This window comes from Rhinoderma darwinii, chromosome 7 (assembly GCF_050947455.1).
Source record: "Rhinoderma darwinii isolate aRhiDar2 chromosome 7, aRhiDar2.hap1, whole genome shotgun sequence".
Lineage (NCBI taxonomy): Eukaryota > Metazoa > Chordata > Amphibia > Anura > Rhinodermatidae > Rhinoderma > Rhinoderma darwinii.
The window spans coordinates 117549797-117568838 of NC_134693.1; the positions used below are offsets into that span (position 1 = coordinate 117549797).

At 41.4% G+C, this 19042-nt stretch overlaps 1 protein-coding gene across 3 annotated transcripts in view; it reads right to left on the reverse strand.

The window, feature by feature from the left end:
• CHDH (choline dehydrogenase) overlaps nt 1–16154 on the reverse strand; it is a 32812-nt gene extending 16658 nt beyond the window's left edge. Inside the window, exons 1-3 of one of the 3 annotated variants that reach the window (XM_075832374.1) lie at nt 15879–16154; nt 15382–15484; nt 16–787 (exon numbers count right to left, since the gene is read on the reverse strand). In XM_075832374.1, the coding sequence (XP_075688489.1) occupies nt 16–772 (757 nt within the window). In that variant the 5' untranslated portion in view covers nt 773–787; nt 15382–15484; nt 15879–16154. Of the gene's footprint in view, nt 1–15; nt 788–1317; nt 1338–15381; nt 15485–15878 lie in introns of those variants that run through there. The other 2 variants (XM_075832373.1, XM_075832376.1) reach the window with 2 other exon arrangements.
• Nucleotides 16155–19042: the final 2888 nt, after the last annotated feature.

The following is a 19042-nucleotide window of genomic DNA, read 5'->3' on the forward strand; positions in this document are numbered from 1 at the left end:
TGTGTAATCTCTTACCTTTGTTTATGGTCATATCCATCCATCCCACACCTTCTTGCTGGTAGCCATTCATGTCCTCAGTAAATGGGTATCCTGCTTCCTGGGCAGCTTGGATAAATGCCTGATGAAGGAGATGATTGGTCTTGCCTCTTGAAACATGTAACGGGCCACTACCCCCTCTGTACGGATCAGGTCCTAGTTCGTGAGTCTGAGCTTTCTTAAAATACGGCAAACAATGACTATAATCCCAACCAGTGGCCCCTTGTGCGTGCCATCGATTGTAGTCCTCTGCATGCCCTCGAACATACACCATGGCATTTAAAGAGGAAGATCCACCCCAAACTCTACCTCTAGGCCAGTACATAATCCGGTCATCCATGTGTCTTTGTGGCACAGTATGATAATACCAGTTGTGTTTATCATCACATAGGTTGTACATCAAGGCGGCTGGCATATGGATCTTCCATGACAATCTCTTGCAGCCAAAAGTTAGATCCTTTGGTCCTGCTTCTAATACCAGCACAGTCTCATCAGGACTCTCAGACAGGCGGTTGGCCAACACACAACCGGCTGAACCAGCCCCAACTATAATATAACTAAATGAGTCCACATTACTTGCTACATGAGTGGAGAAAAGACTGGTATTTGACAGAGGGGATCTCAGTCCAATTAAAGGTCTTGCCTTATGTAAATCAGAAAGTAATTGGATCGAGCCTTGCCTTCCGATAGATAAGGGCAGAGAGGTTATTTGAAGAACTTTAAACATCTGGGCCATTTTCTTGGGTTTCAGCTGGAAAATATTACATAATAGTTATAGGACATCAATATTTAATATAAATGTATATGCTGTATCTTAAAGGGTATGTACACATTTGCAACAGATTTTTTTTATTCCAGTGAATCTAAAATGAAAAAGGAAGTAACTGCAATAGGTTTAGTGTTACTCTTGATTGAAACATTCTTTTGGGTTTACAGCTCCTATGCAGAACTGTGTGTCTCTATAGTAACAGACTACTGTGTATCCTGATACAGCATCTGTTCTCAAGGTTTTGCTAAACATACATTCTGTAGGGAACAGATGAAACTAAATATGGCTGCAGGATCAGATTACGGAGTTTGTTTAAAGTCTGTTACCATGGAGACACATCAATCTGCATAGGAGCTGTAAAAACAAAATGGTAGGACAATTTTAGTCAAGACCCATTGCAAAGGTGCTTAATTTTTTTTAAAGGGATTTTCCAGGAATCAGAACAAATTCTATTTAAAAAACAAAAAGGATTGAGATAAAAATACCAGCAATAAACTTTTTATGTTACTTACATAAATTGCTAGCTTAAACAGAAGTTCCAGGCTGCTGTAGTAAAAAAGAAAAACCAAAAACAGTACTGTCACTTTAAATCGTCCTGTGGCTTTATCCAGGGCCGGCCTCAGCACATGGCAAACTTGAGCAAGTGCCGGGTCTCACTAAGGCTATGTTCACACAGAGTTTTTTGATGCGGAACTGCCCCGCAAAACTCGTCAAAAACGGCCCAAAAATGCCTCCTATTCATTTCAATGGGAGGCGGAGGCATATTTTCCCCGCGAGACATGCCCTATCTTCGGGCGTTTACGCCTCTCACCTCCCATTGACATCAATGGGAGGCAGAAAAATCGTATTTCGCAGCGTTTTATGCCCGCGGTGCTCAATGGCCATGGGCGAAAAACGCAGCGAAAATCGGCATGCAGGGAGAGGAAAATCTGCCGCAAACGGAATTTTGAGGCGGAAATTCCGCCTGCAAAAAACGCTGTGTGAACATAGCCTAAGGGGTTGGATCCGGCCGGTTCTCATGAACTGGCTGATAAAATTACAGCTGGTTCACAGAGCTAGTGAGAAGTACCAATCCCCCTGCACTCAATTGTATCCGCGTCCTATGCTACGCTGCTTCTGTAACTGCCATTCACTACTATGGGACTTACGGAAACAGCGTAGCTCAGCGAGTTACGCCGATTCCGTAACTCATCCATGTATTGCAGTGTATTGTACCAGCGATGTAATGATCGCTGGTTCAAGTCCCCTAGGGGAACTAACAAAATGTGTAAAAAAAAAAAAAAGTTTGATACATTTTCAGGAGTGTAAAAAAAAAAGATTAAAAGTTTAAAAAAAAAAATCTCAGTTTTTCCCCCAAGCACAGGGTAAAAAATAAGAAAAGAAAGGAATGAAATAAAAAGTGATAAAAAAAATCGTATGTATCAAAAAATGCCTCTCAGAATGTGGTGAAATAGAACAAATAATTTTTTGCTTTGTAAAAGTAGTAAAATAGGATTTTTTTCCCCTATATTCTGTTGCCTAAAACCTGGGTGCGTCTTATAGTCAGAAAAATACGGTACATATATATATATATATATATATATATATAGTGACAACTTGGGGTAAGTTAGCTCTCAGGATCGCCATCTCCAGGGTAAGATGGTTGGCACACTTGAAAATTTTCTCTCCAACACAGTGGATTCGGTTTGAAACTGGCCACAACCAGATTTAGGGTATGTTCACACGGCAACGCCAATTACGTCTGAAATTACGGAGCTGTTTTCAGGCGAAAACAGCTCCTGAATTTCAGACGTTTTGCACGCGTTTTTCGCGGCGTTTTTTACGGACGTAATTGGAGCTGGTATTCTTTGGAGTCAATGAAAAACGGCTCCAATTACGTCCCAAGAAGTGACATGCACTTCTTTGAGGCGAGCGTCTTTTAACAGCGGCGCGTAAAAAAAAAGTTTGGAGCCGTTTTTTCAGCCGTAATTCGAGGCGTAAAACACCTGAATTACGTCCGTAAATAGGGCGTGTGAACATACCCTAATTGTCTTCATACATGAAAAGCAGTTTGACAAGAGTACAAATAAACCCTAGGCCGTCCAGCCTGTAACTAAATATACAGCTTCCCCAGCTATCGGGGTGAAAGGCCTTCTGCCCAGCACCTCATAACAAACATGTGTGCTTACCAGAACTTCTGACTCCCACAGGCTGGCAGTGCCTATCTACCTCAGACTGGGAAACTTGTGTGAATAGATTGCACCTTTCTTAAAGGAGCCCACAGCTGGCAGCTAATGAGACTCATAAGGCAGACCAAACCCTGGACTGTCCTGAAGATGGAGTGGAACTTTACTTTTCTTTTCCACAGCAGCAACTCATACCTTTTTCCAGTGTTTTACCATAATAAATAATAAGGACACTTTCTCTTGTAACTTTCCTTTTGATTATTACAATCTAGACCCAAATCCTGCCCCTTAGTTGCCGCACTGCTACATATCGTCGTCCCCCTGATCACAACCGTGGGTCTGATCACTTAAAGAGGCTCTGTCACCACATTATAAGTGCCCTATCTTGTACATGATGTGATCGGCGCTGTAATGTAGATTACAGCAGTGTTATTTATTTAGAAAGTTAGTTTTAGAGTTATGACCTATATTCTATTATGCTAATGAGTTTCTTTATGGGGTTGTATGTGCCGTATTCCATCTCTGTATGTGTCGTTAATCTACACATACAGAGATGAAAAAAAAATGGCAGCCCCCATAGAGAAGTAAAAAGTAGAACACGAGAACACAAATAAATAAAATTTATGTTAATATCATATTAAAAGCAATATGATAAAAAATATTTTTCATGACACCTTCCCTTTAACCCCTTTGCGCTCAGCGACGTAATATTCCGTCACCCTAACCAATACGTTCGCGCTCAGCGACGGAATATTACGTCGCGAGAGTAACGGCCATTTTGGCCGTCCTCCCGACACATGCAGGAGCTGTGACAGCTGCTGTCTCGTACAGCAGCTGCCGCAGCTCCTACAGCGGGGACCGATCGCTGTGTCCCCGCTGATTAACCCCTTATGGGTTAAGCTACAATCGCCAGCCTGCTACACGATAGCGGCTGGCGATGGTGACTATGGCAACCGGACACCAAACAATGGCGTCCGGCTATGCCATCGACGGAAGCCTAGTGGGTCCTGACAAAGTCAGGACCCACTATGCTTGCTGTTAGTGAGTAGCTGACAGCTCTAATACACTGCACTACGCATGTAGTGCAGTGTATTAGAATACCGATCAGGGCCTCCTGCCCTCAAGTCCCCTAGTGGGATAAAGTAATAAAGTAAATAAAAGTAAAAAAAAGATGTGTCAAAATAAGAAAATAAAAGTTTTAAAAGTAATAAAAGTAAAAATCCCCCATTTTCCCTTATCAGTCCTTTATTATTAATAAAAATATATAAACAAACAAATAAACTATAAATAATTGGTATCGCCGCGTCCGTAACGACCTGAACTACAAAACTATTTTGTTATTTATCCTGCGCGGTGAACGCTGTAAAAGAAAATAATAATAAACCGTACCAGAATCACAATTGTTTGGTCACTTCACCTCCCAAAAAATGGAATAAAAAGAGATCAAAAAGTCGCATGTACCGAAAAATGGTCCTGATCGAAACTACAGTTCGTTACGCAAAAAATAAGTCCTCGCACGACTTTCTTGATGGAAAAATAAAAATGTTATGGTATCGCCGTAATCATATCGCCCCGCAGAATAAAGTGAATATGTCATTTATAGCGCACGGTGAACGCTGTAAAAAAAATAGAATAAAAAACAATAGTAGAATTGCTGTTTATTAGTCACCACGCCACTTAAAAATAGAATAAAAACTGATCAAAAAGCCGCATGCACCCCATGAAAACTGCAATGAATTCCTCAAGGGGTCTAGGCTCCAAAATGGGGCCACTTTTGGGGGGTTTCCACTGTTTTGGCACCACAAGACCTATTCAAACCAGACATGGTGCCTAATAAAAAGGAGGGCTCAAAATCCACTAGGTGCTCCTTTGCTTCTGAGGCCGGTGCTTCAGTCCATTACCGCACTAGGGCCACATGTGGGATATTTCTCAAAACTGCAGAATCTGGGCAATACGTATTGAGTTGCGTTTCTCTGATAAAACTTTTTGTGTTATAAAAAAAATGGTATAAAGAGGATTTTCTGACAAAAAAAAAAATTACAATTTCACCTCTACTTTGCTCTAAATTCCCGTGAAACACCTAAAGGGTACATAAACTTTCTAAATGCTGTTGTGAATACTTTGAGGGGTCTAGTTTCTAAAATGGGGTGTTTGATAGGGGTTTCTAATATATGGGTCCCTCAAAGCAACTTCAGAACTGAACTGGAACCTAAAAAAATAAATAAATGAGGCAATACTTCGCTTCTTACATTATACTGATAATGAGCCGTGCCCACCCCGAGATGACCCCACTTTTGACCGTTTGTATAAACGGAGACCCCTATTAGACCGTTTCAGTGCCCGGTTTTCCCAAGCATACACCCCCGAGAAGTGTATTTCTATTGATGAATCCTTGGTAGATTTTAAAGGGAGGCTTCAATTCCGCGAGTACCTGCCGGGTAAGAGGGCAAGGTATGGCGTGAATATGTATAAGCTGTGCGAGAGTGCATCAGGGTATACCTACAGGTTTAGAATATATATAAAAGCGAAGTACACCAGTATTCGACCCCCATAATGCCCCGCCCCCCTTACTGGGAGTTAATGCAAAAATTGTGGGGGATTTGGTGCACCCACTGCTGGACCAGGGTTACCACCTCTACCTGGATAATTTTTATACCAGCGTCCCACTCTTCAACTGCCTCGCTTCGAGTCCTGCGGCATGCGGTATTGCTAGAAGAAATCTGAGACTCCTCCCTAAGACTCTGCTTGGGCAAACAAGAAGGGGTGAGAGCAGGGCACAATCCTGCAGCAACATATTGTGTGTCAAGTACAAGGACAAGAGAGATGTCACACCAGTACCCATGTACCAGTAGGAGGTACCAGTACAGACACCCCCAAACCAGACTGCATCCTGGACTACAATAGGTACATGGGAGGGGTGGACTTGTCAGATCAAGTCCTGAAGCTCTACAGCGCCATGCGGTGTGGTATAAGAAGCTGGCCGTGCACATCATACCGATGGCTTTGTACAATGCGTACATGCTATGTCAATGTGCAGGCCAGACGGGAACTTTCCTGGAATTTCAAGAGGTGATTATCAAGAACCTAATCTTTAGGGACCAGGAAGGGGGGGGGGGCACCCAGTACTTTTGGAAGCGGGGCCACACGCATCGTACAAGGGCAACACTTTCCAGGAGAAGTTCCCCAAACTGGCAAGAAGGGAAAAAGTCAAAAGAGGTGCAAAGTCTGCTATAAGAGGGGGATAAGGGAGGACACAATATATCAATGTGACACGTGTCCCGAAAAACCAGAGCTCTGTATGAAAGAGTGTTTTAAAATTTATCATACATCCCTTGGTTTATAATTTACCCCAATTTTACTTACCCTGATGTACTCCGCACAGCTTATCCCCCCTTATCTTTCCCTTCTGAGCCCTACTGTGTCTCCAGGCAGCTGATAACAGCCACATTGAGGGTATTGCCGTACCCGTGAGAACCAACATTACAGTTTATAGAGTGTATGTCTCCGGTCAAAATGCTCACTACACCTCTAGATGAATGCCTCAAGGGTGTAGTTTTTAAAACGGGGTCACTTCTTGCGGGTTTCAACTGTACTGGTACCTCAGGGGCTTCTGCATACATGACCTCGCACCAGAAAATCCCCAGTAGGCCAAATGGTGGTCCTTTCGTTCTAAGCCCTCCCATGGGCCCAAACGGCAGTTTATCACCACAAATAGGGTATTGCTGCACTCAGGACAAATTGCGCAACAGAATGGGGTATTTTATTTCTTGTGAAAATAAGAAATTTTCAGCGATTATTGGAAAAAATTAATTTTGTTTTAATTCCCAGCCTAATTCAAATAAGTTCTGTGAAAAAACTATGGGGTCAAAATGGTCACAACACCCATAAATGAATTCCTTGAGGGGTGTAGTTTCCAAAATGGGGTCACTTCTGGTGGGTTTCCATTGCTTTGATACCTCTGGGGCTCTGCAAATGCGACATGGCACCCGAAAACCAAACCAGCAAAATCTGCACTCCAAAGAACACATAGCGCTCCTTTCCTTCTGAGGCCTCCCATGGGCCCAAACGGCAGTTTATCGCCACAAATGGGGTATTGCTGCACTCAGGACAAATTGGGCAACAAAATGGGGTATTTTGTTCCCTATGAAAATAAGAAATTTTGATCACAAATGACATCGTATTGGAAAAAATGTCATTTTTTTTTTATTTCACAGCCCAATTCAAATAGGTGCTGTGAAAAAACAACTGTGCAGTCAAAATGGTAACAACAACCATAAATGAATTCCTTGAGGGGTGCAGTTTCCAAAATGGGGTCACTATTGGGGGATTTCTACTGTTTTGGCACCTCAACACCTCTTCAAACCTGGCATGCTGCCTAAAATATACTCTAATAAAAAAGAGGCCTCAAAATGCACTAGGTGCTTCTTTGCTTCTAGGGCTTGTGTTTTAGTCCACGAGCGCAGTAGAGCCACATGTGGGACATTTCTAAAAACTGCAGAATCTGGACAATACATATTTAGTAGTGTTTCTCTGGTAAAACCTTCTATGTTACAGAAAAAAAAATGAATAAAATTGAAATTCAGCAAGAAAAATGAAATTTGCAAATTTCACCTCCACTTTGCTTTAATTCCTGTGAAATGCCTGAAGGGTTAAAATACTTTCTAAATGCTGTTTTGAATACTTTGAGGGGTCTAGTTTTTAAACTGGGGTGTTTTATCAGGGTTTCTAATACATAGGCCCCACAAAGCCACTTCAGAACTCAAGAGGTACCTTAAAAAAAAGGCTTTTGAAATTTTCTTAAAAATATGAGAAATTGCTGTTTATGTTCTATGCCTTGTAACGTCCAAGAAAAATAAAATAATGTTCAAAAAATGATGCCAATCTAAAGTAGACATATGGGAAATGTGAACTAGTAACTATTTTGGGTGGTATAACCATCTGTTTTACAAGAAGATGCATTTAAATTCTGATAAATTATATTTTTTCAAAATTTTCTCAAAATTTTGCAATTTTTCACCAATAAACACTGAATATATCGACCAAATTTTACCACGAACATGAAGCCCAATGTGTCACGAGAAAACAATCTCAGAATCGCTTAGATAGGTTTAAGCATTCCGACGTTATTACCACATAGAGTGAAATATGTCAGATTTGAAAAATGGGCTCTGAGCCTTAAGGCCAAAACTAGGCTGTGTCCTTAAGGGGTTAAGCAAGAGATATAGAAACGTAACTGAAAACTCCCTCTTGAGATTACAAAAAGGGATGGGCAGGCTTGCAATATAATAAGGGCTCATGGGAATTGTAGTATCCAATGTCGGCCATCTTGAGATCGTGACGCGGTATACCCGCCGACTTTGGAGCATAATATATTGATTTATGATTTATTTTTGTTACTGTTTATTTTTTTTTATACTATAGCATTACATTTTTTTCTCATATACCTGGAAAACCCCTTTAATATATGATGCATTTAGGCAATAAAAAAAATTATTTGTTGCAAAAGTGAACATAATTAAATTTGCCTGGTATTTTTAAGGCTTGTGTGCATGACTGTAGATATATGCTGTGTTCCCAATAAAGGTAAAACTACATTTGAAATATACTTTTTATATATATATATATATATATATATATACACACACACACACACACACAGTACTATGCAAACGTTTTAGGCAGTTGTGGAAAACTTCTGCAAAGCAAGAATGATTTAAAAAAATAAGTGTGAATAATTTTTTTATTAACAAAATAAAAGGTGAATGAACAGAAGAGAAATCTAAATCTAATCAATATTTGCCTTTGCCTACTTTAAAACAGTATCAATTCTTCTCAGTATACTTGTAAAATGTCCTGGATTTTAGTGATTATAGTCAGGTGTATGATTAAGTAATTATACCAAACAGGTGATAATGATTATCATTTTCATATGTAGGTTGAAACACAGTCATTAAATGTAACAGAAACAGCTGTGTAGGAGGCTAAAAGCTGGGTGAGGAACAGCCAAACTCTGCTACAAAGGAGAGGTTGTGGAAAACCGTTTCATGTCACATTTCCACCATAGCAAGACGGAGCACAGCAACAAGACACAAGGTAGCTATATAATGCACCAGAAAGGTCTCTCCCAGGCAAAGATTTCAAAGAAGACTGGGGTTACAAGATGTGCTGTTCAAGCTCTTTTGAAGAAGCACAAATAAACGGGAAACGTTGAGGACCGTAGATGCAGTGGTTGGCCAAGGAAACTTCAGATCAAAGATACATCATGCAAGATGTCCAGCAGTGCCATCAGCTCAGAACTGGCAGAAACCAGTGGGACCCAGGTACACCTATCTTCTGTTTGGGGAAGTCTGGCCAGAAGTGGTCTTCATGAAGGAATTGCGGCCAACAAGCCATACCTTCAACGTCGAAACAAGTCAAAGCTACTCAACTATGCATGAAAATGTAGGAACTGGGGTGCAGAAAAATGGCAGCAGGTGGTCTGGACTGATGAGTCAAAATGTGGAATATTTGGCTATAACAGAAGGCAGTTTCTTCGCCGAAGGGTTGGCGAGCGGTACAATAATGAGTGTCCGTAGTCAATAGTGAAGCATGGGGGAGGTTCCTTGCAAGTTTGAGGCTGCATTTCAGCAAAAGTAATTGGGGATTTGGTCAGGATTAATGGTGCCCTCAATGCTGATGAATACAGGCAGATACTTATCCATCATGCAATACCAACAGGGAGGTGTCTGATTAACTCCAAATTTATTCTGCACCAGGACAACGACCCCAAACATACAGCCAATGTCATTAAAGGGAATGTGTCGCTAGAAAATGTTTTTTTCTTTTTCAGTTAAACAATTATTATTTTTCAATTTTAAAAATTTTTCACAAGCCAGGAAATATTATAAATTAGATTCTAATTTATAACATTTCCATGTGCTGGGCACTAGAGGGAGCAGTTCCCAAAATTGCAGCATAGTCAATGTGGTAAAGCAATGATTTATGCTGCAAATTTGGGGTGGACACACTCTCTCTAGTGTCCTCACACAGTCCCCCCCTCCCTTCTTCTGGCTAGTGCCAGAAGAAGGAAGGGTTTAAATCTTCAAACCTTCTACAATGTGTGCCGCCATTTTCTGAGCGACTGCACAGTGTAGGAGGATTAGATACAGGGCTCAGCAGACAGTATATAATACATGAACATAATACACACATAATAACAACATAACACACGAACATAATACACACATCACATACACGAACATAAATTACCTGCCGCCGCCGCCTCTGCTGGTCCACGCTCCTATTTCTTGCGCCTGAACATATGGCCAGAAGCCGCGGCCGGAAGTCGTCATTGACTGGCAGCGGCTTCTGGTCCACATGAAAATGGCGCCGGATTTTTCTCTGTGAATGAGCTGCGTTTTGGTCTGTGTGGGAGCGGTGCATGCGCCGTGCCCACACAGATGGCGTACGCTTCTGAGAATGGAACGGCTCCCGTTCGCTTTCTCTATGGGGTTGTATGTGCAGTATTCCATCTCTGTACGTGTCGTTAATCGACACATACAGAGATGAAAAAAATGGCAGCCCCCATAGAGAAGTAAAAGTAAGAACAATGTAAAAAGTAGAACATGAGAACACAAATAAATAAAATGTATGTTAATATCATATTAAAAGCAATATGATAAAAAAAAATAAATTTCATGACACCTTCCCTTTAAGAAGTATCTGCAGCGTAAAGTAGAACAAGGAGCCCTGGAAGTGATGACATGGCCCACACAGAGCCCTGATCTCAACATCATTGAGTCTGTCTGTGATTACATGAAGAGACAGAAGGACATGAGGAAGTCTACATCTACAGGAGATCTGTGGTTAGTTCTATAAGATGTTTGGAACAACCTCCCTGCTGAGTTCCTTCAAAAACTGTGTGCAAGTGTACCTAGAAGAATTTAAGCTGTTTTAAAGGCAAAGGGTGGTCACACCAAATATCGATTTGATTTAGATTTCTCTTGTATTCATGCAATTTGCATTTTGTTAATTGATAAAAAAATAATATATTAACACTTCTATTTTTGAAAGCATTCTTACTTTGCAGCATGTTTCCACAATTGCCTAACACTTTTGCACAGTACTGTATATATATATAATAGATTGGTATCAGCAAACTTAAATTCAAGGCAGATGCTGATTTGTTACAGTTTGGAGGAGGTGCCCATTCATCCTGCACCAATGTATTAAAGATACCACAGTGATACCAAGTACAAGTGTATGGAGAGGGAAGGAAGAAGCAGAAGAAAGACACAGACAAACATGCTGTAGCGTCTTGGCAAATGTTACAGTCTCAACCCAGTGCTGGATTCACAGCTACATTGCTCATTACAGCTGTATAATGTCCTTCATGCTGCTGCAGCTTTATATATATATATATATATATATATATATATATATATATATATATATGTGATAGAGGTAGGAGCGCAGTTAGTCTCCGCCCACTATCTCAGAGAAAACTGAGAATCAGGGATAGAGCCTGCAGAGGGGAAAACTGCTAAATAATGCAGATAAGTCATATAATGGACAGAAATAGTGCTATTCCTCATCTACACACATGTATGACAGCTTATTCTGAAAGTCACCTAAAGTGCGGTACGCTTTAAGAGAAGCGGGGTCTAGATATCATGATATGACACATAATTTCACGACTGTCCCAAATCTGTGTCGTTTGGATTTAAAGGAGTATACCCATCTTACACCTTTATGGGATATCTACAAGAGGGCATTGACTGTGTCTATCAAGTAAGTGAATCCATACATATGCATGACCGTACCCATGAGCCTTCCTTCTCCTTGACAAAATTCTCCTATGCCCCTGATATTTCACACTGCAGTGTAAGCGGCCACTTCGACTATAGACATATGCAGGGATGCAGCTGCCGAATGTCAGTCATAACTAATAACCACTCAACCATGAACAGGAAGCCTTCGGTCCTGTTCAGAGTTTTTTTGCGTGTTTTTTGAGAGCGGAAACCGTGCCAAAAAATGTCAGAAAACGCCTCCCATTGATTTCAGTGGGAGGCGGAAGGCGTTTCTTTCCCGCCAGCGAAAAAAAATGTTCACGGGAAAAAGTAGCATCATGCCCTTTCTTCTGGCGTTTCAGTCTCTGACCTCCCATTGACATTAACGGGAGGCAGAGAAAGCGGTTTTCGCAGCGTTTTTTACCCGTGGCGCTCAATGGCCTGATGGAATTTTGAGGCAGATTTTTCTGTCTGCAAAAAACTGTGTTAACGGGGCCTTAGGGTGGCAGTGGGGGGCATGCTAGTTATGCTGGATCCTGCTTCCCAGCTTTCTGTATAGTGTAGCCACCTGCCTGGGAGAGCAATATGGTTACTATATGTTGCTCTTTTTTGGGAGATTGAGACTTGTTTCTTCTTTGCATTACGCGATATACACAAAGCAAAATACAGAAAGGGTTCTGCTGACCGATCTGCTTCATCTGCAGTCACACCTGAATTATAAGGTTGGATCTAGTGTAATCTAGAAGAATGGAATGAATTATGACTGAAGCTCCTGTTATTCCTATTTATGGTTTGTAAAATCTACATTCAAGAGACGGCACCTAAACTACAGGGTATCGCCTACTTTGTAATCCTAAACCACTCTGACCTGCCTAGTTACCTTCATTGCAGATTAACCTTTCCATTATACAAAAATATTTGCATAGCATTATACTGTGAACCTTACGAACTACCTTCAGGACCTTGCCCTATTCCATGTCTGCACTGCAGAACGTACAACACTTTTAACCTGATATCCACTGTCGGTTTGTTAAATTTCAGTTACCAAAAATCCCCCTGTCCATTCCAGAACCCAATCATTTTTGTTGCAAGATTCTTATTATTCTAGGCAGTCAGGCTTTTGAGATGCAATGAAATAAATTGAAATACTTTTATGGCCTTAGTATGTGTGATTGGTGGGGGTCCCACCCCCGGGACCCTTTGCTGGAGCACCGCAGCCACTTGACTACAGTACCTGGCACAGCAGCAACATCCATATGAGTTTGACTGTGCCCGATTCTGCAACTCAGTTTATTAAATAAATGGGGCTTCGGGTGGCTGAGCTGCGGGAACTGCACGTGGCGTAAACACTGCGGAATTCTGTGCGGAAATTCCACAGCATTTACAGTAGCAGAAAAGTGGATGAGATTAAAAAAATCTCATGCTGCGAAAAAAACTGCAGCGTAAACGTTAATAAATTGGCCTGCGGTGCGGAATTTAAATCCACAGCATGTAAATTTATGCTGCGATTTCGTTGCTTTTCTGTTGCGGGTTTTCCCCATTGAATTCAATGGGGATGCAAAACGTGCAACAGAAAGCCAAGTGTTCGCTGCAAAAATCACAACTCAGAAAAAAAAAAAAGATCACACTTACCTAGAACCCTCTTCTTCTTCCTGCAGTCCGCCCTCCTGGGATGACGTTGCATCTCATGTGACCGCTGCACCCAATCACACGCTGCAATGTCACATGGGCTGCAACGTCATCTTAGGAGGCCAGACTACGCGCAGAGATTTATTTTTTCCCCGCAGCGGAAATTCAGTTCTGTTCCCTGTGCTACGCCGTTTCCGTAACTCCCATAGAAGTGACTGGCAGTTACGGACGCAACGTAGCATGTGAGCTGCGCTGTTTTCTTCTTATATGGTTGGAAATCACAAGCGTCAGCGGGAACACAGAAAGCTATAAATGGGTTTAAGGGGCCCCGTTCTAGAGATAGGTGTGGGACCCAGAGGTGGGATCTGCATCTATGACATTTATGGCATATGATGTGGATATACCATAAATGTCCTGATGGGAAAACCCCTTTAAGACTGCGCCAGTCTTTATAAAAAAAACAATCTAGAGTAAGATGCAACACATTTTTTTAAAGAGGCAAACGCTTCTTATTATATTTGTCACATCTTCGGCTGTCTGTGCTAGACTGAATGAAATCTTTGCCAGCCTGGGGCCTATAGAATTCACGACAGTTTCTGGCATAAATTTTAGTTGATGTGTAGGGCTGTGGGTGACCACGCCCCTTTCCGCTAAGCCCCCCCCACACACAAGTGGTGGGAGAAAGAGTCAAAAATTCGCTATTTTTTTTCAGACCTTTGGGCCGTTTGTAACATCTACGCCAGACAAATGTCATAGAAACGTTGTTAACTTCCCCCCTAAGTGTTTAATTGTGACCCTACAGCCCTTGAAATGTTCTGAATTATACCGGAATAAAAGTTTTATTGTTCTGTTAACGGAGGGCAAAGACTTTATTGGGAGAGACTGCGGTGTGCCCTATAAGCAATATAAAGAGAATTTATTACCATCTCTGATATCATTGCCTGCTTATACTGCTGCTCTCCAGACATGTCTGTTTTTTAGTATATACTTGTATTCTCCAAAAACATTCCAGAACATCTTTTCTTATAAATCTGCATTGTGCTATTCCTCTGTTATTCCTCTTGGACATGTATGAATAAATTGACAACTGGGTGTTTTTCCATTCCTCTTGAGGTTTGTCCCTGCACAGTCTGACAATGTCCAATTAGTGCTCACAGTGTCAGACTGTGTAGTGACACTTGATTGACAAGGGAAACGGTAATACCCAGTTGTCAATTTCCAGGAGGAGCAACAGAGGAATTGCACAATGCAGAGTTTTAAAAAACGATGCTCCAGCAAGTAATACAAGTATTTACTAAAACAGACATGTCAGGAGAGAAAAGATGTCCTCTCTAAAGTAAAGCTCTATCTTTGGAATCACTTAAAAGACAATATTAGGAAACCTCCGATATACAGTAATATCTTATTGGAAAGGTTCTCCTCTATGACAATGGAGGTATTCATATAATAACAGAAAAATGTAAATCCCCTGTGTGTAGGGTACTTACAGCCGGTGTCTGAGGTCGGGTCTGTAGGACAAGCAATGAGGAGGTATGAAATTCTTTACAGCCCTATATCTCATTATTGTATTATTCCCATGACCTTATTCACACGTGCGTGTTTCTTGTCCATGTGCTGTCCTTTTTAACAATGGGCAGCACACGGACCCATAAAATTCATTGGGGCTATTCACACATCCATGTTTTTTTTTTCTACAGAGCATGAGTCCATTGCGATAAACTCACCAAATGTCCCATTCTGGTCCAGACTCGACCTTAAGTCTATGGGTGCGGAAAAATAACGGACAGCACACGGACGACATCCCTGTGCTGTCCGTTTTTCATGCAGAGAAAAAAAAGAGAAGTGAAACCTGGAAGTGCTGATAGAGAAGAAACACAGACGAAAAAACAGATGACACACCGAAGTGACGCAACAGTCATATGAATGACACGGTTGTGTGAATAATGCCTTAATCGAACACCTTCCATGATAATATAGTAAGTTATGCAGTTATTATGCTCCATGTGCACTTTACCCTATATCGCTGCTCTGGTTTTCACAAATATTTCACACCAAACTACAGAGCAGCTCCTCTTAGATTGTAAGCTCCAGTGCAAATACTTATTGCAATTTTCACCCTGCACAAAAAAGATTGTAATGTAACTCTAAGCTTTTACATTATATTACAGACATAGCAGAGCTGAATTGGTCATCTGGCTCACCGCTGTTTTGTACAATACTGAAGGTAAAAAGTTTTTATATAGAATAAACAATGCAACTTGAAACCATGAAACGGCAAACTCAGCTCTGCTACATACCTTTTTGACATTTTACAAATGTTATAATAACCCCTTTGTAATATCTTTATGGAGTCGACAGATATATTGTATTGCAGCGGGCATGAAGTGTAGGATTACATAACTTGCTACTAAACACATGTACAATATTAGAGGGGTTGCACAAGGACAAGTTCTCTGCCTAAAAATAATCTTTACAAAAACTTTAAGCATCTTTGGTGTAGTTGTCACTTACCTTATGAGGGTTCTTCACAGCTGGGATGCAGCACAGTGTTCAGATTTCCAGGGCTTGACCATGTAAGCAGTAAATATTGGGAAATGCAGAAACTCCCTGCACTTTCTTTGCCAGGATAAATTCTGATACAGTATGCGATGTAGCGGGGGAGGGTGATTTCTTAAAGCGGAACAGTTTCCAGAGAATAAACCTGGAACATGGGAGCTAGGACAAAGTTGATATCATGCTGTCAGGGGGGAAGTTAGCAGCACGCTCAGAGCACATACATAAAGGATCATATGGTTCCCTACATGCTAGATCTGGACATTACTACTGAATATTTGATCTTGTCACTACACCAGTATTTCCAGACTAAGTAACATCCCTCCTGGGCAAACACAAATGTCACAAGAATTTACTGAGGTGTGGTGGACATAAAAAACCAAACCTGCACTATCTAGTGGGGGGGAGGGGGGGGGGGGAAACGTGACCACTGATTGATGTAAAACAATATATAGGGGCAAGTTCCTGTGTCTCACCGTCAAAGCCAAAACGCGTAGCTTGTAGCTCCAATACAAAATCTGCATCTACCGTATACCTTTTATATTAGGCTTCGTTCACATCTGCGTCGGGGTTCCGTTCATGGGTTCCGTCAGACCCATACACTTGCATCTTGTCGGCAGCACATCGTGTATACAAGGGACCACTGATTGATGTAAAACACTATATAGGGGCAAGTTCCTGTGTCTCACCGTCAAAGCCAAAACGCGTAGCTTGTAGCTCCAATACAAAATCTGCATCTACCGTATACCTTTTATATTAGGCTTCGTTCACATCTGCGTCGGGGTTCCGTTCATGGGTTCCGTCAGACCCATACACTTGCATCTTGTCGGCAGCACATCGTGTATACAAGGGATGTGCTGCCGACAAGACGCAAATGTATAGAAATGAACGATAATATTTGCGACCATTTGCCGACACATGAACGTTTTCTCATTTGTCGCCTGATCGCTTCCCAGTTTACACAGGGCAATGATCGGCATGAACGGCGGATGCAGAAGATGGTGATTGCTGTACAAAGACTGTAGTTAATTGTTAATCTTGGTGTTTAATGCGCCAGAGAGTTAACCATCTGAACTGTGAGTTAAGAGTACAAAGATGAATCTATTTAGTGTCAATCCTGCAAAGTCACAATGTAACACACGTATTATAGACAACTAACATGGAATGAGATAAAAGGGACATGGAGTTTAATAAATCGCTTAGTAATATGCTACAGGTGGATAACCATTGCTTTACACCTGCGATACCAGGGTCCCGGTACATGACCCAGAAATTCTTTCTTTGGTTTTCTTTAAACCCCTGTGCCAAGCCCCGTCCCTGCACCAGGCATAACTCAGTGTAATAGTTTTGCCTGGCATAGACTTCCAGTTTTAGCTTTTTCGATATGGCACGGCCTAGAGGTCTGAGAGCGGGGACACCCACTGATGTTGGAGAATACGGTGCTCTTCCAAGCCCCTTCGGATTTTAGCTGAGAGTTTTCTGAGCTGATGACGATCACGCTTTCACTCTAATGCCCTTATGCTCTTATTCACATTTAATTCAATAGTAACTATTTAAAAGGAACATGAAACCTAGAAATAAATGATGAAAGTAAACAGGAGATAGATTGGCCCCCACGGTTTGTCAGTCTGCACGATTTTCTGCATGTTATGTTCCTGAAACGGTCTTGTGGAAATCCTGCAGAGAACAAGGGGTTAATTTCCACCCGATCGATCATTTACATCTGGTAAACAGCTAGGGGCGGGGCTTATTATTGCGTTCGACAGAGCAGCGGGGGAAGCGATGTCTGATCTCCTGAGACACAGAGAAGAAGAATTCTTGATATATTTTTCAATTTTAATTCTAATATGAGACGAAACATATTCGAGACTAAGGGAGGAGTTGCTGTTTTTTCTTTTTCAATATCTTCTACGTTTACGTTCCTTAACTTTTGAAATATTCTGACCTTAAAAAATTGGAGAACTGTCAGCCAAACGTCGTCTACCCAGCAGTGATCACCCTCTGATTCTCGCATTAAGATTCATGTTTGTCTCGACATAATGTGCATGTTGTCTCTAGGATGGAATTGATTTCACATTTGACTGGACTAGTCCTTTAATTTTCTTCTGGTCCTTTTTAGTTTGACCTTTGTCTATGGTGACAGACCATGAAAGCTGATAAGTAGAAATAAAAAAAGAGTGACGGAATATAAATCCTGCAAAGTTCATGTACAAGTGACATATACATAACAAATTCATACAATTTCGCTTCAATGCAAAGAACCGTACACGGTAACCGGCAGACAATGGGGGAAAATGATCAAAACTGATGCAATGGAAAAGTGGCGTAGTTGTCCATGGCAACAAACTAGGTTGCTGCTTTTATTTTCCAAAGGACCTCTGAAAATACTAGGAGGAATCGGATTGGTTGGCCTGGGTGACTACTCCACTATTGCTTTACACCAGATTTGATAAATCTCCGCGAATCTGAACATGGTGTTAATAATTCGCCATTTTTGGTTGGGTGGTGGGAGTAAAATAAACAAAATCTCACAGGTTTAAGTAATTTAAATTCGTACTCACATGAACTGTGGCATAAAATACTAAATTGTCTTACCTTACCCCTGCTCCATCCTCTTTGACATGAAAAATTGGCAAAATGAGACATATGTACAACCTGCGAAGGGACTCCAACCTGTACTAACCATGCGATGGATTTATAAGGTCATAAGAACTGGAGATGTTTGTGTTCGGCAGTAAACCACGAAACCTAGGGACATATAAAGCTATGGGACTATGGGAATGGTACTGAGCTGCAGTACTAGACAAAGCCACAATCATACGTAAGGCGCTATTAACAACAAAGGGAACACGACACTTGCGGAAGAGCCTAGATCGTCATTCTGTTGATAGGCAGGAGTGTCGGACAAAAATTGATGGCCTAAGGATAGTCCATCAGGCCCCATGCCGTAATTTTGATTCACAATTATGGTCCAAGTACGGACCCATTTATTTCTATTGCCCACGGACATCTTCCTGTATATTTACGGGAAGGTGTCCGTGCCATAGAAAGAATCCGCAAAAAATAGGACATATCCTATTTTTTGATTTTACGGACCGTGATCCCATACTTTATAATGGGAG